At 43.8% G+C, this 23,337-nt stretch overlaps 1 protein-coding gene across 1 annotated transcript in view; it reads right to left on the reverse strand.

The window, feature by feature from the left end:
* The window catches only part of ECPAS (Ecm29 proteasome adaptor and scaffold), a 305,571-nt gene that overhangs the window by 153,804 nt on the left and 128,430 nt on the right, over positions 1 to 23,337 (reverse strand). Inside the window, exons 27-36 of the mRNA XM_068124669.2 lie at positions 11,842 to 11,956; positions 11,605 to 11,670; positions 11,310 to 11,427; positions 10,734 to 10,904; positions 10,519 to 10,598; positions 10,285 to 10,387; positions 8,613 to 8,660; positions 7,583 to 7,704; positions 6,735 to 6,885; positions 1,519 to 1,584 (exon numbers count right to left, since the gene is read on the reverse strand). Of these exons, the coding sequence (XP_067980770.2) occupies positions 1,519 to 1,584; positions 6,735 to 6,885; positions 7,583 to 7,704; positions 8,613 to 8,660; positions 10,285 to 10,387; positions 10,519 to 10,598; positions 10,734 to 10,904; positions 11,310 to 11,427; positions 11,605 to 11,670; positions 11,842 to 11,956 (1,040 nt within the window). The remainder of the gene's footprint in view (positions 1 to 1,518; positions 1,585 to 6,734; positions 6,886 to 7,582; positions 7,705 to 8,612; positions 8,661 to 10,284; positions 10,388 to 10,518; positions 10,599 to 10,733; positions 10,905 to 11,309; positions 11,428 to 11,604; positions 11,671 to 11,841; positions 11,957 to 23,337) is intronic.

Genomic DNA, 23,337 nt, shown 5'->3' on the forward strand with positions numbered 1-23,337 from the left:
TCACATCGAAAGCGTTACTAATTTTTCGTTGATTAAATTTTTTGAAATATTATTTGACAATTTTTATTGTAGGTACAATTTGACAATTTTATTTTTATTGTAGGTATCAAGTAGGTACTGGTACCATTTGGGTCATGAGGTGAATGCGATTTCAATATTTTGGTCGTGGACAAAAAAAGTTTGGCAACCACTGGTCTAAACCCTTAATGCTAAAAAAAACCTATGCAGATATCATGGGGAAATTAAATGGCCAAATCAATTGTAACTAGAATGTATAAAAACCACCTTTAGAGGCCATTTTTCCCCGCAAGCGGGGGTTGGCCTTTTTCGGGGACCGTGGTTGTTGTTGTTTTTTTTGGTCCCCTTTTTGAAGCAATGTTTTACGGCCGGATGCCCTTCCTGCCGCCAACCCTTTTTGTCGCCTTTTTACGACAAACAGGGAATTACCAGCAAGCTGGTACTCAATTTGCCAACCTCGGAAGGATGACAGGCTGAGTCAACCCCCCTGGTGTTAATTCAGCGATCGACCGGGATTCGAACCCAGGATCCTAGGATCCTAAGCTGGCACCCTAGCCGCTAGCCCAACACCAGGTTGTAACTAGAATGTATAATTTGATGTAAATGCATCAATGGGTATGCCTCCGCCCACATTAGATGTTAACCCACTGTTGCGTTTTATCTCAATTAAAGGTCACAAGAAAAAAATTAATGGTCCCTTGAGCGTGGAGAGAGGGAGAGGGGAGAGAGGAGAGATAAGTCGAAGAGAGAACATCAGATGCTTCTAACTCAAGTTATGGTCTGCAAAATGATTTTCAAAAGGGCACATGGTTTTTTTTTTTCCCCCTTTTGATCTTTGACCTATTCAAGCTAAAACAGTATTAGTTCATCTATGTATTACAGTCCAGAAGTGTGTTAAGTGTGGTTGAAATCTCTTCAGTGATTCATTAGGTATTACAGTAACACAGATTTTCATTTAAAGGGCACTTGACCTTAGGCCTATGACTTTTTGAGCCCAATATTTATTCAGTCCATCGTTGTATTACAGTCCATAGTTTGGCCAAGTTTGGTCAAAATCCCTTCAGTGGTTCACAAGTTATTGCAGTAAAAGAAATCTACTACTTTCATCTAAATGTCACATGATCTTTGCCTTTGACCCAAAATCATGTTAGCATCATAGTACATACTTGTACCAAGTTTAGTCAAAATCCCTTTTAGCAATTCACAAGTTATTGCGGCAACAAAATTATCATGCATGGATGCACAGAGAGACAACCCAAAAACATGTCACTGCATGACCTTTGACCCCAAAATCTAACCAGCCCATCTTTGCATCATAATACACTGTTGTGCCAAGTTTAGTTTTAAAAATCCCCCCAGCAGACCACAAGTTATCGCAGTTACAACATTACCACACACTGATGCACGGATGGACGGATGGACGGACAACCTAAAAACAAAATGCTATCGGCACTTTCAGCAGCGGAAGCATTAAACATTGCTAAACATACTTAAACCTACCATGGCGATCGTTTCCATCAAGGGAGAACCCTTAGCAGCACTCAGTCTCAAAGAGTCCATCTGAACCTGCACAGACATGACAGAACTCTCAATCAGCCAATGTACAAAACTGCAATAACGTGTTATTATGTGCATTCACCATGATGTTCCTTCCTTTCTTGGCAGTTTCTGTATTAGTCAGAGATCAGAGGGTGAAAATGGTTGTGTGGGGGTGAAGATTTAAGGCTGTGTGGCAGCTATGGCAATTTAGTCAGCTAAATGGGGCTATTTTGCAGGCAGCTCATTCAGCCAGATAGATAAAGATAACTCAATGTTCCTCTTAAGAGGATGCTGAATGAGCAGTGCTGGACCAAATAAGATACAGCAAGCATTGTTAAAGAAGAGTATAGAAATTGACTTAGGAACATACTGAATAAGGTACGTCAGAAAAAAATAGAATATATACATTATAGAAGCAAGCAAAGTGGCACCAAAAAAGTGTAAACATAAAATAATGACATACATAGGAGGAACATAACATTTCTATTTCTGAATGTGGAACGAATAGAAAACAACACAAAAACAAATGTAATGCTAGCGCAAGGTGTTAATGGCAATACAGAGAGTGTGTTTTCACTTTAGATACAAATAACAAGAGGGAGAAGTGCTTTGCAATACATCATGTCCCCTACTGGTCCCAAAGAATGTTCTTTGTCCAAGCACTCAGCAATTGTGAGCCATATACAGTAGGACAAATTGTTTTAGGTATGAAAAGCTACAGAATAAGTTGCAAGTTCTGTAACTTATCATAATAAAGCCATGTACCAAGTTTCAGTAGAATCAGTTAAAGGATAAGAGGAAAAGTCTGGAAAACTGACCAATGCATCATATGTGATATTTTCTAAGTCAAACAAGCGTTACGCCTCGGTCCCCCGTCGGGGAAGTGATGTGAGTTGACAAAGTGGAAGACGCAGAAAACATGCTATGATATGATATTTCGCTCACAAGGTTCAGACATACATGGAGGCGGCCATCTTGGATTTTGACGTGGCGGCCCAATTTTCAATAGCGTTCTTCCTTATGCCTAGATACACCCACACACCAAATTAGAAGTTGGTACTTCACTTATTTTTCAAGATATTCATCTCACAAGGTTCAGACATACATGGCGGCGGCCATCTTGGATTTTGACGTGGCGACCCAATTTTAAACAGCGTTCTTGTTTGTGCCTAGATACACCCACACACCAGATTAGAACTTGGTACTTCGCTTATTTTTCGAGATATTTCGCTCACAAGGTTCAGACATATATATATGGTGGTGGCAGTCTTCGATTTTGATGTGGCGACCCAATTTTCAATAGCCTTCTTCCTTATGCCAAGATACACCCACACACCAAATTAGAAGTTGGTACTTCGCTTATTTTTCAAGATATTCATCTCACAAGGTTCAGACATACATGGCGGCGGCCATCTTGGATTTTGACGTGGCGACCCAATTTACAATAGCGTTCTTCCTTATGCCGAGATACACCCACACACCAAATTAGAAGTTGGTACTTCGCTTATTTTTCAAGATATTCATCTCACAAGGTTGACATACATGGCGGCGGCCATCTTGGATTTTGACATGGCGACCCAATTTTAAACAGCGTTCTTGATTGTGCCTAGATACACCCACACACCAGATTAGAACTTGGTACTTCGCTTATTTTTCGAGATATTTCGCTCACAAGGTTCAGACATATATATGGTGGCGGCCATCTTGGATTTTGACGTGGCGGCCATCTTGGATTTTGACGTGGCGGCCCAATTTTCAATAGCGTTCTTCCTTATGCCTAGATACACCCACACACCAGATTAGAAGTTGGTACTTCGCTTATTTTTAAAGATATTCAGCTCACAAGGTTCAGACATACTTGGCATCAGACATAGTCATACATGGCGGCGGCCATCTTGGATTTTGACGTGGGTTGCACGCACACACCAAATTCGAATGCGGTCCTTCGCTTACGCAAGCACGCACGCACGCACGCACGGACGGACACACGGACGGAGGGGAAAACCATAGTCCCCCTTTCACTCCACGGTGCGACAGGGGACAAAAAGGGCATAACTCCATGAAAATTTGGCGAAACTTCCCGAAACTCAAACTTGTTCCGTAACTTCTCATAATAAAGCCATGTACCAAGTTTCAGTTGAACATGTTAAAGGGGATGGAAAAAAGTCTGGAAAACCCAAGGTGGGACGGATGAACAGACAGAGAGCAAACCTATTGTCCCCTCTGGTGAAACCAGTTTGGAGACTAATGCTAATAATCTTTATTGTCCCGTATCCAGAGAAATTCCTCTTCAATGACACCGTAAGTTCAAAGCATCATGTACAAACATAAAACATCAAAAGGAATAACAATAATAGGTAAATTATAGAAGATAGACTGAACAGCAAAATAGCTAAGATTTGAATTCAGCACTTGAATTGCACATGATATAAATGATTTTTGAAAATGTTCTTCTTAATATATTAAACCTAACCCATATAATTGGATTTTTAATCCTGGTGTCCTTTTACCTTCTGGCACAAGTACTGTCCAGATCACGACCATGAAATGTCGCACTCAAGGATTAGGATCGAATCGAAGCAATAAAGGCGAGGTACAAGGCCAGGTAGAATTAATTTGAACTGCTTGTACTCTGAACGAACATAATATTATATTTGGCTCGGCATTCAGAAGACCGTCGAGACAAAAATTATTGCAAATTTACAGCGCCTTCAGAAAGTATTCACACCCCTCGACTTGTTTCACATTTTGTTGTGTTACAGCCTGAATCTAAAATGGATTAAATTGAGATTTATTTTGTTACTGATCGACACATAATACCTCATAATCTCAAAGTGGAATTTTGTATAGAATTTTTTTACAGAATAATTAAAAATTAAAAGCTGAAATATCTTGCGTCAATAAGTATTCAACCCCTTTGCTATGACACTCCAAATTGAGCTCAGGTGCATCAAATTTCCTTTAATCATCCTTGAGATGTCTCTACAACTTGATTGGAGTCCACCTGTGGCCAATTCAACTGATTGCACATTTCTGTATTTCAGTTTTAATTATTTTGTAAAAATGTCTAAAAAATAATAATTCCACTGACATTATGTGGTATTATGTGTCGATCAGTGGCAAAACATCTCAATTTAATCCATTTTAAATTCAGGCTGTAACACAACAAAATGTGAAAAATTCAAGAGGTGTGAATAGTTTCTGAAGGCGCTGTAAATGCAATTGGGGAATATACCTGTACCCACTTCATTGGGCATCCAAAGGTCAACTCATCCAGGTACAACACCTTCTCTCAGGAAAGCAATTTATGACGGATGGCTTTCACAAAATAAAAACTGCTCTCCAGAAAGCATGGAGGGGAGTTAATTTTTGGGAGCACTATCCCGCAAACATCCTTGAAGAGCGGTTGGCTTTATGTAACAGCCTTACGCCGTCAGTTTTCCTATCAGGAATGGGGTCTCTTCTTGTCGAGTCCGAGATCCTAAGGGCCAGGTTTCATAAGATGAGTTTTGTAAAGCACAATCCTTGTGAATGTCTGAGCAGCAAGCGTTTACCCAATGCTTTGGGCATCGAGCAGAAAATGTTTAGCCCGAGGTGAAATGACGGAAGAGATGCAGCTGCAAGCCAATCATTCAACCAACATGTCGTGGCGTGACACCTTGGTTGAATGAATGCTTTGAATCCATCTCTAATATGCTCTATTGTTTGCAACTATAGAATACGATCTTGTAGTATATGGATTTATTGTTGTATGTAGATGTACTTCTATTTCCATGTAATTTACGTCAAGAAGCCAAAGCAAGCGATTTTAAGTCCAAGCCACTGACTAGTGCATTGTGCCTCTATCCTTTAATGCAGTATTGAAAGCCCTTACGGTGCATGACATTTTTCTCATATCTCAATTATGTCTTAATTTGCTCACGTGCATCTCATTTTAGTTCTATAATCTATAGATAAATAGTTAGATAATAAAACATTAATCACAGTTAACAACACGAGATGCCCCAAACTTTTATTGTTTGAAACACAGAAATACCGACACCACTTATTATTTATGGATAATTTAACGGCCACTATTATCCCACCTTGTGAGGTCGGCTGGGGCAAGTTTGGCCCAGGCCGTCATGAACCGGCTGGCCAGGCCTGACATTCACCTAGTTAGGGCAGGAATTTGGCCATGGTGCCAGCAAAACTCGCCTACTCCTTGCAAAGGACACCATGGGATCTTTAACGTCCACCAACACATGCCGGAAGATGGGGCTCCCAGTTTAACATCCATCCGAGGGACGGCACAGACATTGATGAATCACCCTGCCTGTGAATCACCAAACTGACAGTTTATAGCTGGGCTGGGATTACAACTATTTATCATTTTGTATACATTTTTATAAGATTTTTTTTGGTTAAAAAAATTTAAGAATATAGTTAAGTATTATCAGCATACACATATTGAAGGGAATAAAAAATACACAGATAACTATGTCAACATCCTGTCATAACTTGATAGCAACCTTCATCTCAGGTGGGAAGCACAACTCCTGCATTTTTGGCAATATTCGCAGTTTTTTGGAAAGTAATCATTCATTCATGGTACCTATTATATACGATAATACATCATGGATTTTGTTGGATTGCACGAAAAGTCACAATCCTTTCGCTTCAATGTCATTGTAGAAAATGCTTTTTCACCAGTTCAGAGCTTGGCATGCACAGTGAAGGTGTTATGATATGTACGTGGTTATTGCACAGCAGTATTGATTACTTAGGCCTGGCATGTAGCCAGTGCTAACGAGATTGCCCGATGTAAAAATTGCTATTCCCAGGTTGCAAGTTGCTACGATAGGAGTGCCAAGAAACAGGTGACATACATCACACTGAGCCTTTTTGACTGTGTGTAAACCCAGCACTGCTCAGAAGAGGGCATAATGAAACAGATGCTAAATGCAGTAAGCAAGTCGAGCCACATTTAATGTAGGAAAAGAGCAAAAATACATAAAATGACACTTTCATTTCACTTAAATGTGTCCCATACAATATTTATGGATTGACTTATGATAGTACAAAAGCAAATTTTTGCACACAAATTACAATTTGGGTCGAGGTAGGCAGGTGCAGCAACATGAAAACCAAAACACATGGTGTGAGGTAACAAGATTATATTGTAGGTAGGTAAGTACCTGCTCGTTCTGTGCTGCTCGTAGGCTCAGGTAGCTCAGCACCTGAGGCTCAAGCCCAGCCAATGCTTCGAGCAAAGCTGGCACCACCCGGGAGATATGCGGTCGAAGCAACTGTCTTGCACCCTTGCTTACCTTCACCAGCGTACTAATGCTGAGAGTGCAAGGGGTCAGCAGCACAGACAATCAGACATCACGATCACAATTTAATACACCGACTTCAGAGCAATTTTTTTTTTTTTTTTTTACCTTTGGCAAATGGGAATGTACATTTTCAAATCAGCAAGTGCAAGTTTAGTTTGTCCAAGGTAAGAAATGGGTCGAGATTGCCTTGTCCATCAAAAGCTGCTCGATTATGCATGCTTCTGGTACACGGTGCGATAAACTTGTGTCCATAAATATAGGTGGTTCAAATCAAAAAGTCTCCACTGACAGACAAGCACAATCAATCAATCATGTTGCTAGAAAGGCAGTTTTTTTCAAACTACTGTAATCTGATTTTATCATTAAGGTACGAGTGCTGCACTCATAGACTTCTATATAGCAATTCCAGAAGTATTAATGCACTGCTGCTCCATTATTAATCACTCAATTTATTTGGCCACTTCTGCTGTTCATATAAATAACCTATTTGTGCATCATATTAATTGTAGACATTTAAAAGGACGTGGATGAGGTTGTTTGCCTACAAGAATGGTATCTGTCCTGTATGAGTATATGAGCAGTGTGGACATATATGAAAGGTGTGTGGTCCATGTTTACCAAGAGGTTTCACAGCTCCTACAATAGCAAGCATCAATTTTCTCTGCGAGGAATTATTCTTAAATTAATACGACGAAAAAGGTTATTACCTGAGGGCACGGATCTCCTCCACTGAGCTGGTGATCCCTTGGTCCAATAGGCAGGGGAAAACCCCCGTTATCGCCTGCTGGCCTCTCCCAGCACTTTCCTCATCACAGAGCCGGACAGTAACCTAAACGAGACCATAATCTCAAGCCCAGCCAATACCTTTTAGGTCAAAGGTATAATACATTGCCACTGTACCACATTTGTTTTATTACAAATGGAGCCTCATTAATCCTTTCTTGGTAGAATAAAAATTCAGAAAATGAATTTTGATACCTTGCATTCAGGCGATGAAGACAGGCAAGGAAATGGAAAATTGGGGAATATCAAATGCAGTACCAATACTCGGTTGGTTAAGTGGAGCAGCAGGGAATTATAGGTCAGCAAGATTAACTGCAATAGCAGGAAATGTATTTACAATGTTACTTTGGGACTCGGACGGCATCTGGAAAACTTCAGGGTGGATTACGGTCGTGCAGTACATTTGATTTATTTAGATTCCGCATAGATGGTAAACCGACATGGTTTCATAAGATTCCTTTGATGGGAGGTTGCTAGCAATTATTAGAGAAAGATAAATAGGGTAAGCTAACAGAATAGAGAGAATATAGACTTCAGAACTTGGGATGGAAGGTAATAACTAGTGGAGTAATTCAGGGGTCATTTCGATTGGAGTGCGGAATGCAGATTGCTTTATCCTTGTTTGTAAATGACACCAAGCCAGGGTGGAAGCAAATAGCTAGAAGGAAGGGAAACAGGTGCATAAACAGTTGGAATGGTTGAGAAAAATGGTCCAGGAAATGACAGTTTAAATTTAAAGAAACAACACTGACCATTTAAAAGAAAATTATGCAGCAGGTAGAAGAAAAATAAGACAGCAATAATTATTTTTTTTAAGGTGCAACAACATAAAGGTTCTCTTCACCACTGAAAAATATACTTGTCAGGGAAGACGGGAGATGTTAGGGAGGGAAGAAGAGTGGAAGCAGAAAGAGGGGGGAAATGTGCACAGACGAGTGATTTCATAATGCATACCTTGCTGAGTGTTTTCAGTGTGTGGTCAGCAGCTTTACGCACCGAATCCTAGCACAAGAACGAGAACACAAGGGAATGGGTTTAAAATTTACCAACACAAAAAAGAACAGCAATTAAATTAAAAAAATCAGGATCGTGGCCACTTCGTTCTACACTTCACTCTCAATCTCATCAGCGGGATATCTATCGACAAAGATTTGCTGAATACAATAATACAATGGCTCGAGTCAATGTAACTTCATCTACAGTGTCATTATTACCCTGCGCTAGCGAAGCGAAAGGCAGGGTTAAGCATTCAGTTGCGTATTTTATTAATAATTATGACATCATAGGTCATGTGGTATGGACGCCATCTTGGAAAAACGTATTTTTCTAATTACAGAGCATATCTTGGAAAAACAAAAACCAACTATATTTTTGAGGTCAACATAGGCCAAAAGGTCAACATAGGCCAGATTTCTAAAATTGTCAATTTTAAACCAATTAACTTAAACTATGAAGACGATTTGCATATCAGGTCACTGAATTCAACCACTAATTATTTTTGAGGTCAAAAGGATGCTCTACTGAGTGCCATTCTACTTTGTTCTCTTTTGTCAAGTGTCACTCTACGAGTGATTTTTCATTCTGTCTGTCTGTTTGTTTGTCTGTCAATCGCCTACAGATCGCAATTTTAAACCGATCTTCACGAAACTTCACCAGATGGTAGAGTTGGTCATAAAGAAGAAGCCTATTGATTTTTAGGTCAAAGGTCATCTTGAGGTCGAATTTCTAAAATTGGCATTTTTCATCCGATTGACTTAAGAATTGAACAACATTTGCATACTAAGTCACTAAATTGGGAAACCAACTATTTTTGAGGTCAAAAGGTCAGGGGTCAACTCAAGGTCAAGCTTCTAAAATCATCAATTTTCATCTGAAAAAGCATCACTTTTCATCTTATTAACTTCAGAATTTAACAACAATTACATAGTGCTTCACTGAATTGGGAAACCATCTATTTTTGAGGTCAAAGGTCAACTCAAGTTCAAACTTCTAATATCAATTTTCATCTGAAAAATCATCAATTTTAATCCGATTGACATGAGCTTTGATTAAGATCGTCAATTATAATCTTAATTAAATGGACAATTTCATGTATCCATGGCAACATTTTATTTTGGGAAGGGATGGATTTTGCAAGTATTGTGCTCTGCATTATGTCTTATTGTGTGTCTGTCTGAGCAGGATATCTCAACAATGTATGGACTGATTAGGCAATTACTAAATTCGGTGGACAGGCTGGGTGTGTGACAAGAACGAATCGATTCGATTTTGGTGAAGATCCGGATCTGGACACGATAATTTTTTTTTTTTTTTAAGTGATTCTTCACCATTGAGAGATTGGGGTAAAAACGATATACCGTACAGCAAGATGTCTCACATTTAAGAATGGATTGGGATGAAATTTGGTGGATGTGTTAAGGTCAGTGACAAGAACAAGCCGATTAGATATTGGAAGTCCGGATCCAGATCCGGCCTATCAGTGGGCTACAAAATGTAAACTGTTCAGCCTGGTGGAGGTATGCGCTCTACCGAGTGCCGTTCTGGTTTATAAGTTGCAACTCTATATACAAAGGACCACATTTTGTCTAAAACAAGTTGCCCAAATAATCAAGTAAATGACCTTTACCTTGATGTCGTCACGTACACGAAACAGCACCTTCCAAATATCAGGCAAATGGTCCACCATGTCAGCTGAATGCCCTCGCAGAAGGTCATTTAAAGCCAAGCAACTATCAGGGAGTGGAGGTAAACAAGAAAGGCCAGGCTATATACCTACATAAATTTCAACACCATCAGACTCACTGGGATTTGTACTCGCAAAAAAACTTTGTTCTTCTACAAAACTTTTCTCCAAGTTTACCTAGACTCTCGGACCCGCCAAATATCTGATGTCACGTTAGACAGCAGATCTTGCACAATTTCCTGCAAGTATTTTTCAACCTGAAGGAACAAAAAGATGCAATGATGTGTGTGTATATATATATATACGTATGAGGTTCTCAAAAAGCATTATATCAGGGTTATGCTGCCACAGGATTACAACACTTGGGATTAAAAACGAGGTCTAAAACTCACGGTCTTTTTGGCTTCTGGCACAAGTGCTGTCCAGATCGCGACCATGGAATGTCGCACTCCGGGATTAGGATCAAATTGATAGCGATAAAGGCGAGGTACAAGGCCAGGCAAATGCGGGGAAAGTGCCTCTCCAGCTTGCTGTGCAATTGTTGCAAAACCAAAAGCTGCGCCCTATAGCAGGAAGAGAAGTGATGTTGAGTGAATCGGTTATAACGTAAAATTTTCTATCGCTTCAATTCTGACCTCGCTCCTCCCATCATCTAGTCCTCTCATCCCTCCATTGTCCCCCAGCCCGTCCAGGTCGCACACAGTGTTTCCGATTCACACACCTGTTTACCCTCCCAAATTCAAAGCTGAACGCTCACCTTCATTTCTTTATTGCTCTTCTCTCTGAAAACACCTCCCCATGTCTATTGTCTCATACCCTTCCCTCCAGTCTTTCCAAGAGTGCAACCCATCATCACCTCGTGATTTCACCCTAACCATCCCTCCCTCCACCCTTCTATGCTTAATAGCCCAATTAACATTGATAACCACTATTATTATTACTATGATTATAATCATTATGAAGATCACCTTTTTTGAGTTCCAGACTGCATGGTGATTCGCCAAGTGCATGAACTTGTAAACGAGGTCTGGCTGGTTAAGGTCACTAGCCAGTGAACAAAGCTCTCGATATGTGGACATACCATGTCTGAAGAATTGGGGGAGGGAGGAATGTGCATTATAGTTGTAATAAAATAAACTCGTTAAAATTAAGCAGTAAACTTCATTTACAGAGCACATTTACACCTACTTAATGGTTCATTAAGGCAGGAGCCATCAAACTGTTAAGCTTGTACGGTATATTCACTTTCCTTCACCGACATACCCTTCAGGTGTTGTACCAAGACCTACTGGGAAAACTCGTGTCTCTTCAGTCACATTTCGCTTTGGTCTGAAAGTGATGGAAAATGAAATGAAGGCAACGTTTAGGTTTCATGTTCTTGCTCACAGGCCAGGTACACACATCCACAGTATTCAATGCCAGCTAGATAACACGCAAAGGCCCCAGCAATGTTAACCTCACCAATCACCATGCAAGTTCATTATATTATCTGTCTCTTACCTGCTTCCAGTTGTGAGGGTCTCCACCAAGCTGTCAACCAAAGCCTTGCGGTCTGCCTCTCCCCCTTTCTCATACACCAGGCCCAACCCTTTTGAGCCCAGATCCTGAGTTAGCTCTGCAAATATATAAAGCTTTCTGTTTGCTTCTCTTGGCCATTTATTAATTCATATTTCTGCGATTATTAATATATTTACGTTTCTTTTGTAAATATGAGAAATACCAAAAGTTTATGAGTGCAGTAGATACAGTACTTTAATAAAACAGCATAAAGCACCTAATAAATGTCGCAAACATAGCACGGAAGATGGCTCACAATGTCATCAAACTGGCTGAGAAATGGCCACTTTACTAAAAAAGAAAATAACACAAAAACTAGAACAGCACTCGGTAGAGCGCATACCTCCGCCAGGCTGAACAGTTTATGCTTTGTATCCCACTGATAGGCCGGATCTGGATCCGGACCTGAACCAAAAACTAATCGGCTTGTTCTTGTCGCCTAACCAACTCATTCACCTATATTTGTCATAACTCGTTCACAACTTTTTGAGACATACTGCTACATATCGTTTTTGGCCCTATCTCTCAATCGTGAAGAACTAGCCTGGTGTTGGCTTAGCGGTTAGGGTGCCGGCTTGGGATCCTAGGATCCTGGGTTCGAATCCCGATCGATCGCTGAATTAATGCCAGGGGGGTTGACTCAGCCTGTCATCCTTCCGATGTCGGCAAATTGAGTACCAGCATGCTGGGATGAATGATCACGGTGTGTACCCCGGTTTAGAATAGGTACACCGTATCCCTGCGCATCGTAGGAGCGTAACCAAGGGTTGGCGTCAGGAAGGGCATCCGGCCATAAAAACATTGCCTCAAATAGGGAACCATGATTGTCATGGGCCCCACAAGGCTAACCCCCGCTTTAGCAGGGAAAAATGGCCTTAAAAACGATCATTCATTCATTCTCAATAGTGAAGAAACAATTCAAAAATCCTCTGATCCGAATCCAGATTAGGATATTCACCAAATTCGTCAATTCTTCCTCGTCACATACCCAACCGATCCACCAAGTTTCATCCAAATCCGTTCACAAATTGAGATATTGTGCTAAATATAGTTTTTGGCCCTATCTCTCAATGGTGAAGAGTCACTTAAAAAATTATTGTATCTGGATCCGGATCCAGATCTTCTCCAAAATCGAATCATTTCATCCTTGGCACACACAAAACATGTCTATCAAATTTCATCCGAATCAGCCCACAACCTTTTGGTATATCCTGTTCACAGACAAACAAACAAACATACAGGGGTGAAAACATAACCTCTGCCTACCTTCGGTGGCAGAGGTAACAAATGTAGAAAATTAATGTTAGAATCCAAAAACCAAAGTAAGGAATTTATGGAAAGGAAAACCATGGGCATCATTGAAGTGGGAAAATTATTATACTAAATGTCATACTATTAGTGTGTTTCTTTAAATCCTATGCACCCGTGAACCCCTGGATGGAATGAGTTTTAAACTGTACTTGGGTGATTGTACTCGGGGTGTACATGATAACGTTTTAGACGGTAAAAAATATACATACTCCCAGAAGAGGTAGCATTACAAGAACTGAACCCCTGGATGGAATGAGTTGTAAACTGGTGATTGTATCCAGGGTGTACACAGTACAAGAGAGAGTTGTCAGGGGTAAGAAAAAAAAAAGTCATAGTCCCGGGGTTCCGGTTGAGTGGAGCACCCCAATTCTCTCTACATATGATTGCATATCGTACAACGTCACCTGGTTTAAATCTGCATTACAAGTCACAAATCATACAGATGGGGGAATTTAAACATCCGTAAGGACAGGTTGTTTGCTCATAATAAAAAGTTGCCTCCCCCCAAAAAAAAACTGACGAGGAGGGAACAAAGTTTGAAACAAGGTCAAATGCTTTGGTACATGGTAAAATGTAAGCCGAGTTCACTAAACAGAACAAAGGCAAATAAATGGAGGCAAATGTAATACAAGGAATACTGCAGCTGAATGCAGCAGAACAAACAGGAGAGAATGCTATTCAGCTGAATGAGTATCGCCAAATGCATTCACAAAGGTTTTACATCTAAATGGGACTCTTCTGTCATGGGTGTAGCCAGTATGTCAGCACTTGCTGACACATTCATTTATTTTTTTCATTTATAAATGGAAAATACATAAAATATCAGTCGAGCCAGGAATGAGTGTGGTGCTAGTTTCAGTAAAGATGAAAAAGAGGTTGTGTAAGATCTCGACTCGGGAGCCTTAAACACCTGCAGTGATGCTAAAGCTCGGACATTCACAAGGCCGGCCGTTGCCAGAGCATGGCCTTGGCATATCGCCAGAGCATTGAACATTGGGTGTAGAACCTTTCCGACAAAATAACTAGGAGACTAGCTCACTTGAAGGTAATATGTCCTAATTCATAGTAAGATATTGTAAGTATGAGTTTTTACTTGTGCTTCGGGTATCGTAATTAACCCAAAATTACTACTTCAGGTTGGAAAATAAGAATTTTTTAAAAATAATGACAAATGTCAATCTGGCACAAGCAAAACACGAATTATTCCTCTCCAAAATGTCAAGGCAGTCAGAAATAACGAATCCATTTGAAGAAAAACGTGCCAAAGATCCAGCATAAGATAAGTCAGAAGACGATAACTCAGATGCTGAAGGGAAAGAGGAAAACCCACATGATACCTGAACAAGGAGAACGCGACATTGGTTTCCTGTTTAAGCAGATAACTTCCAAACAGTCCAGGTCTCTTTACAGAGACATGGATTGTACCACAGATTTCAACTTTCCATCTAACAGGATTTCATGGGGCGAAGCAAAGGTTCAACTTTGTAAGACTGAAGAAAATTAATGTGGTGGAGGTATTTCTCCTCCAGGGATGAGTTTACTGTTGCGCAGATATTCCATGGTGACACCAGAGCCTTCACTTCGGAACCAGTGCAGGGTTGGTAAAATCTCAGGACCATGAACAACCCAGAGAGGGCTCAGGGTGCAAGACCAGAGAGGAGGCGGAAGATGACAGAGAGATCACTAACCTGTCGGCGATGGCGAAGTGATAGGCCCATAGAGACAGCTTCATCGCGAGAGATTCCAACGATCTTGAAAGCCTTGGTTTCCACGGCGTCAAGATGAGCAAGATGAGGCAGGCGAGCCAGCCCAGGGGGGAGAACAGTAGTCCATCAAGCTGCGGATGAAAGTCTTGTAGCTGAATAAGAGCTCAGGTGTGCCAAGGAAGGACTTGGCACGATGGAGGATGCCCAGTTGGCATCTAGCTTTGGAGGCCAACTTTGAAATGTGGCTTGCCCAAGAAAGATCATGGCTGAGAGTGAGTCCAAGTAATTTGAGTGACTGAACCTCTTTGAGAGGGTTGTTTAAAAGTAGATGGGAGGGTTTGTGGAACGTTCCTTTCAGAGAGACAGAGGGAGAGAGATGAGAGAGTCCAGAAAGTTAGTGAGATCATTGATGAATATTAGGAACTAGCCGAAACCCGTGGAACATCCACGGAAGGGAGGATGTGGTGTATGGATAGAGTGTACCATTATGGATGGCATAGGGGAGCGCTCATGGGATCTTCTTCTTCCGTTAAGCTCCAATTTTTTCTCTTTAAGTTAAGTCCAATCAGTCCTCTCTGCTCGAAGTGCTCAGGCCTTGGCCTTCCCGCTCTCATACTTTTATTTCCGTTCGGTGTAGAAAGAGATTGACATATCGTTCGTCTGTTTTCAGCTCGTTATCTTTAAGCTTCCTTACGTCTCGCCACCTGCTACACCTCTCTGAGTTACGAGGATTTATGCAACGCACCCCGAGTATCGCAACGTCACTCCATTTAACTTTATTAAAATGACGATAAAGACGTGAAACCCATGGAACATCCACGGAAGGGAGGATGTGGTGTATGGACAGAGTGTACCATTATGGATGGCATAGGGGAGCGCTCATGGGATCTTCTTCTTCCATTAAGCTCCAATTTTTTCTCTTTAAGTTAAGTCCAATCAGTCCTCTCTGCTCGAAGTGCTCAGGCCATGCCTTCCCGCTCTCATACTTTTATTTCCGTTCGGTGTAGAAAGAGATTGACATATCGTTCGTCTGTTTTCAGCTCGTTATCTTTAAGCTTCTTTACGTCTCGCCACCTGCTACACCTCTCTGAGTTACGAGGATTTATGCAACGCACCCCAAGTATTGCAACGTCACTCCATTTAACTTTATTAAAATGACGATAAAGACGTTTCCTTATATATCCTAATTTAAAATGTTCAAGGGAATAAAAAGACCATTTGGTTCACACCACCCATGTTCACACCACTCGACTGTCCAATCAGCGGACGGCTCGCTTCGCCTTCGCCCAACAGACGCCAATACGATGGCGTCGTAAGATGGCGTCGTATCGGCAGTTAATCGGATGCTTTTGGGCTCCAACGTCGGCTAATTCAGATTTTTCGAGTATGGCTGTAGGTGATAAACAAAGAGCGTGGTTCGTAGATCGTAAATCCATTAGTGCCGTGGGTATCGGGTCACTGGGTGCGGCGTAAAAGGGATAACAAAGTCGAGTCCTTACGGTATTATTATATAGATAAGACTCATCCTAGAACACTAGGGTACTCCAGCCTCGACAGGGAGAGGATAAGAAAGGATTCCGTTGAGTGCCACGCATTGGCTACGAGAGTGGAGGAAGTCAGTTACCCAAGAGTGGAGGTGACCTTGGATTCTATGGGCAGACAGTTTGGAGAGCAAGTCGGGATGCCAGACTGTATCAAAAGCTCTAAATATGTCCAGAGAGACGGCCCTGATCTCATGACTCATATTGAGGCCCTCTATCCATTGTTGGGAGAGTAGAAGCAGCATGTTCAAGGTAGAGTGACCAGGTCTGAATCCAAATTGATGATCTGAGATGAGGCTGTTGGAGTAAAGGAATGCATTTATGTCAACTGCGATGATGGATTCCATGAATTTGCTGATGATTGGAAGTAAGCTAATTGGTCTGTAGTGAAGAGGGTCTGTTTTTGCACCTTTTTATGGAATGCAGTGATGTTGGCTGATTTCCAAGCAGATGGAAGATGACCTTGGGCAAATGACAAAGTTAAAAGGGGAGAAAGTGGCCGTGTCTTGTGAAAAGGCTTCCAGTCCAACTGCTAAATTTAACAGCTAGGCCAAGTATCCCAGACCAGAACAACATCAGACATCAATCCAACATTCCAGCCACCAAGCCAAAGGATTACTGGGAAGAAGCCCTGTTCTTTGCATTCTTTAATCACCTAATCAGTGAACTTCTGCTTAAATTCGTTCTTCAAAAGATCGATTCGCTGCCCAATACTTGGTGCCAGCCAATCTACAGAAATTAACGGGAGGAAAGTCCATTCCACTCACATTCTTTAATTACTCCTTCAGAAGTCTGTGCCTGGTAGAAAAGTCAATGCTTGCAATGATAAATAAAACAAGGAAAGGAAGAACGTCCAAACTTCAATGCGGAAAATTTTGATCTGTAGCCAAAATGTGTCAACTGCCTGTTGCTTGCCACAGCAAAAGGCTCTTTCAGAGCTATTCACAGGATAAAAAACAACATGCAATCTACAATGAAAATAACAGTGTACGAGTGGCTCGGTCATGATGCACATTCTCTGAGGCTTCCAAACACACATGCACAATATACCGACCAAATTTGCTGCAAAAAAAAAAAAAAAATTTGCAAATGGTAATCAGAGAATGGCTTTGACATTCACGTACGAACTGTGCTCGTTAGGCCTAAGCATTGAGAGACATTTCGGATAGCTTAAACTTGGAACTTGGCTTAAAGTGCAGTAAGACTTCAAGTGTTATAGACCTATACAATGTATTTGCCAAACTACAATAACAAGTAAGTGAACAAAACTCAATAAGAGGTACCATGGGATCGCTAATATATACAATGTAAATGCAGAAAAGAGAGCAAGCTTTAGATTCCCAATGAATGAAAGGTGTGTTTCAAAATGCAGCTTCACCCCCATTTCACCCCATACTTGCCCTTTGGTGAATCATTGAACATTATTAATGTTGCCTCACTTTCTGACAGGCGTAATTTAATCATCACCCAAATTGCTCAATCCTTGCTCACTTCTGAGCAGCATTGCCATCTTCTGCCTAAAACTCGACTTACTGTGTCCGGTGGCAGCTCAAGAAATTCCCAACAATTACATGTCTCAAATAAGAACTTAAGGACGCAAACGATGTCCTGGTACGTTTATGATTATTCAGTTGAGATTCAGAATGTTCATCTTTAGATTACTATTTTCATTATATTGTTGCGAATATGGAATTTGGCCTCCATATCCGCTTGTAAATATTCCCCTATTTCTCCAATACTCCCCAACTTTCCCCAATCCCCCATTCCCTAGTCCCATTGCATGTAAATAACAATCAGTAGAGCCGACCTTCCCCTTATTCCCCCATTAAATGTCGTGCCCAGGTCCACCGCACCACACGTAGACAACTTTCGGACATCTTCCTAGTTATTCTTATTCTATGTCAGTTAAGGCCTCGTCTCCATTAATTATGACTCTTCGTTGCACCAGAATGTGATTATATGGCATCAGTAGTGAGTTTAGGACCTTTCCCATACCTCCTCCCATCTTCTTCCCCGTCTACAACAACAGAGGGGCACGGCGCTGCGCGGGGGGGAGTGTGCGTCCTCCCACCGGCTCGGTTCGCCGCCATCGACAATGCGCTCCAGACGATGCGCTCCAGACCATGCGCTCCACGGGGTTACCATGAAGGGGCTCCTTGTCAGCTCCTCGTCAAGGGCGGAGCCTGGTAAACCCCCCGCACGCACCCAATGAGAAGCAACGTGCCGATTCCACGAGGCGGAGCTAACGAGCCGAGGGCGTGTCACTCCCCGCCGGATATACGCGGCCACGCGCCGGATGTGACGTCAGATGCGCCCCGAGCTGGAGAAAGAAGGACCTGCGAGCACTGAGAGAGAAAGGCCCGCCTGTGAAAGAACGTCCCCTCCGAGCGCTGTGAAACCTCCCGCATCTCTGGACCGGACCGGGTCGATTCTAACCTTTGAGCACAGGTGCGCCTGGAGCCATCGCTACCCGCCTGTCCTTTCCATCAACCCCCGTGTGAGTCAGCCGTTGTCCCGTTTGCCTGTCGTCTGTTGGGGAATAATATAAGATTGTGTCTAAGTGCTTGTCTTTCTATGTTGTACCTCTAGCCCCTGTAATCTAACCTTTTCCGTAACGAATATAATCTCCTCCGGAGGTCTTGAGAACCGTATCCCTGGTGTCGTCATTTTATAACCCAGCCGGGTGTCTTCTTTTTCTTATTGAGCCAGCGTGGCGCGGCTTCGTCAACATCGAGTATAATCGGTAACTTGTGCAGACGTGGTCATACCAAAACCGCTCGGTAAACTAACATCTAAGCCACGTCTGTAACAATTGGTGTCGAGGAGTGAGATTCGGACCCGGGACTAAATTAGTTAGGCCCAAATTTTGGGAGGGAAAATCGATTCGGAGCGCGTACTGCGCTCGACGAAATCGATCCGGAGCGCGGTTACTGCGCTCGCCGAAATTATAACGAAAAAAAAAATTTGGATTTGTTTTACGAAACTCGAATTTTGCAAGTCGCGCTATGGCGGATCAAGACGGCTGGGGTCCGGTAGGGGAGAGTGAAGCAGGGTCGGTCCAGGACCAAATTGAGGGACATGAGGAGAGCGAAACAGCGAGGGTAGCAGGCACGCAAAATGGCGCCTCGCAAGAGCGCGCGGTAGCCGAGCCCGCTGTATCAACGGGCTTTAACATGCAGCCGATTGACATGCAGGCCCTCATTGCGCAGTTACAGGCAGCTGTACAGATGAGTATGGGGAGCCAAATTGAGCGATTGGGTGAGCGGTTGGGAAACCGGATGGATGCTCAGAGTGAGCAAATAGGGGTAATGGGGAAACGGATGGATGCTCGGGGTGAGCAATTGTGGGTAATGAGGGACGAAGCGAGGGGTACCAGTGAGGGGTTAGACAATAATTTTAAGGGTTTAGACAAGAAATTTGGGAAGTTAGACAATAATTTTGAGGAGTTAGACAAGAAATTTGAGAAGTTAGACAATAATTTTGAGGGGTTAGACAACGGGATAAAAGAGGTGAGAAATGGGTTAACGGGGGTAGAAAACAGAATGGCCGCTCAAGAGAATCAAATGGAAGGGATGCAAAAGGGGTTAGAGGGGGTAGAAAATAGAATGGCTGCCCAGGAGAATCAGATAGAGGGAGTGAAAAATGGGTTAGAGGGGTTAGAAAACACCATGGAAGGCAAATTGAGGGACATGAGGGACCAAGCGGAAAGGGAAGTTAACCAAATGGGGCAGCAGATAGAGGGGGTCAGAATGGGGGTAGAAACCAAACTGGATGCTCACAGGGAGGAAATGGAGCAGATGAGGGTGGCATCTGGGCAGGAGATGCAAGTGATGGGAGAGGAGATCAGAAGAGGAGTGAGTGAGGAGGTCGGAGGAGTGCGCGAGGAGGTGAGGCACTGTAAGGAGCACATGGAGAAAGAGGTGAGAAAGGGGACTGTAAAGTTACAAGGGGGCATAGAGGTCCTGACGCAGGAGGTGGAACAGCTGACGGAGGGACAAAAAGGACTAACAGAGCAGGTTCAAAGGAACACTGCGGTATTAGGAGGGTTAAAAGCGACACAAAACGACATAAAAAACGACTTGATAGCGACAAAGAGGGAATGTCAGATGGTACGTGAGGGACTGACAACGAGGTTGGACGAGGTGATAGAGGTAATGGAGACGACGGACCGGCAGGTGAGGACGCACATGGAAACGGTCAAGGTAGCCTTGGAGGACGAGCTGGAGGAGACGTACCGGGGAATAAAAGAGGTGAAGCAGAAACTAGAAGAAGTGGAAGAAGGGATGAGCGAAATTAAGAAGCGACGGAGAGGGGATAAGAAAGAGATAAAAGAGGAGATAAAAGAATTGGTCCGAAGTCTGTGTTTGGATCGTGATGATGTGCTCATTAACCGGATGAGGGATTCGCAGGTGATGGAGGAGAAGCGAAGAGGAAGAGGACCCGGTGTAAGTGGTGACCAATATGGTCGTGCGTATGATGCGCCAGGGGATTTAAGAAGCTTGGGGGTCGAGATAGACCCGGGTGTTCGTGAGAGGCCGTTGGTGAAGTGTGCGACAGGTCTGGTGTGCGAAAGAGGAGGTGTGCGAGAAAGTCCGACTCTGGGGTGTGTGAGGAAAAAGTGCGTGCCAAGGAGTAGTGAGGGTGCTGGCGAGAGTGAGTCGGTCGTAGCGCGTGTGCGAGGGGGCACATGGAAGCGCGGTGTGGTAAGTGTTGCAGAGGGTGTGACGGGAGAGTGTGCGCGAGAAAGGTGTGTGACGGACAGGTGCATGAGGAAAGAGTGCGCTGTCAGAAGTAAGGAAGAGTGTCCACCTGTGGTGAGTGTTACAGAGGGTGTAACGGGAGAGTGTGCGCGAGAAAGGTGTGTGACGGACAGGTGCACGAGGAAAGAGTGCGCTGTCAAGAGTAAGGGTGAGTGCGCTGTCAGGAATGGAGGTGAAAGTAGTGAGAGTGACATGGAGCGTGAGTTAGTTGTGACAGGTGAGCGAGGATGTACACCTGGGATGGAAGGATGCACACCTGGAATGGTAGAGCGTGAGTGGGAATGCACGCTGGAGTTGGTGGTGAGGCACGTGGTTGGGTGTGCGAATGAGAGCACACCTGTGATTGTCACAGAGGAGGTGACCGAGGAGGGGGTGCGAAGCGGTGTATTGGTGAGGTGTGCGAGCAACGAATGTGTGCCAAAGTGTTCGGTGGTCAGGTGTGTGACCAAGGCTGTGAGTGGAATGGGTGTACCTGGGTGTGTAAGGAAGGGTACGAGGAGCATGGGCACAGCTGGATGTGTGAGCAAGGAACGGGCAGCGGGGTGTAAGCGTCCAGGGGAAGCATCGACGTTAGACGGGGTAGAGTTTAGAACGACTTATAGCCGAATCGGGCCCTCGGTGCGTGCTGGGCCTCGCTTTGAACGGCCGCGTCCGTGCTCCACTAGGCGGAGCGGGCAGCCCGATAGGAAGGGTCGTTATGGCGACCACGTTTTGTTGAGACGTGCCGGCAGGTCGAGATCGGGACATTGGATGGCTCCACGCCGAGGTGATGCGTGGGATCTCGGCCCGGGTAAGCCCCCGTCCCTGCACCGAGTGCCGGACGCATCCAGCCGCTGGCACAAAACAACCAGCATCCATTGCTTGGCTTTACGAAGCCGGGCTTTGGACAGGGATTGGCGCACCGAGAGGTATTAGTGAGTCGACTGGGTGATGAGGTTAGTGTTTTGGACCCAAAATTGGAGAAAAACAAAATTTGATGATTGGCAAGGGAGTGGCAGTAGTGATTGGCAGATGATGGGCAGTGATTGGCAAATTTTTGATTTATTGAAATTTGATGTGCAAAATTGGTAGTGAGAGACCCCCGATGTGGTGGGATGGCAAATCCACCATCCTTCCCATGTGTGGGGCAAATGCGCACTAGCTTATGGGGTGTATGGCAGTGAAAACTAGCCCGGGTGGGTTAGGATATTGTGTGTAGGGATCTAGAAGATGACATTAGGTAACGTTAAGTTTAGTTAGTGACTGATACCTGTAGTGGGGACGCAGGTAGATTAGTATGGATGATAATGACGTGGGAGCGCAATAGTTTAAAGGGACGACTGGGAAGCGCAAGTTTCAGAAGGGAGTAGTTAGCTGAGATGATGCTGTGTGTGTGAGAATTGAACAGGTGTGATTGCACAGGTGTGCAACTGGACAGGTGTGTGGAGCAGTGTATGAGTAGTGAGTGTTGTGGATCAGCGCGAATGCGCTTGGGGAGAGAAGGGTGCAGGTGGCACCAGGTGTGAGAGCACAGGTGTGCAGGTACAGGTGTGTGGAGAGAGTTGGAGGAAGTGGTACGGAGTGGTGTGCATGGTGCGAAGGTGTGAATGGGGGAAGAGTGGACCCCTTTCACGAATACCCGGGGCGGGTAGTGTAAGTGTTAGGTAGAGGGTATAGGTAAGTTGTGGTTGGATATTGGCATTTGTGGTGCGGTTGCAGAATGGTGTTGTGAATGGGTGCATTAGTGTTGTGGAAATGGCGGGGCGTGTAGCCTGTTAGTGTGTGTAGTTGGTTGGGCACTCCACCACTGTGAGGATGTCGGCCAGGTGAGGCCGCAGGTGGGCTCTGGGAGCCGGTAGAGTTGTGGATGGGGCCCGAGGATCCGGAGGACGGACCCGGGTAGCCCAGTGCCAGAGAGGGCACCGAGTGGGGAGAGTGCCAGAGGGCCTTCCCCAAGTAGTTAGGTTAGGGCAAGGAGCAGGTAAGCTCGGAGGCAACTGCAGTGGTGGAGGTGTGCAGGTGGGTAGACCCACTGGGAGAGGTACACGCCGCAGCCCAGAAATTGTGCGAGGGCACCGGGAGATGAATCGGGGGAGTGAGACCCCAAATTGAAAAGCACCACAGTCTGGCCAATGGGAATTG

This window comes from Myxine glutinosa, chromosome 1 (assembly GCF_964187855.1).
Source record: "Myxine glutinosa chromosome 1, kmMyxGlut1.1, whole genome shotgun sequence".
In the NCBI taxonomy this organism is placed as follows: Eukaryota; Metazoa; Chordata; class Myxini; order Myxiniformes; family Myxinidae; genus Myxine; species Myxine glutinosa.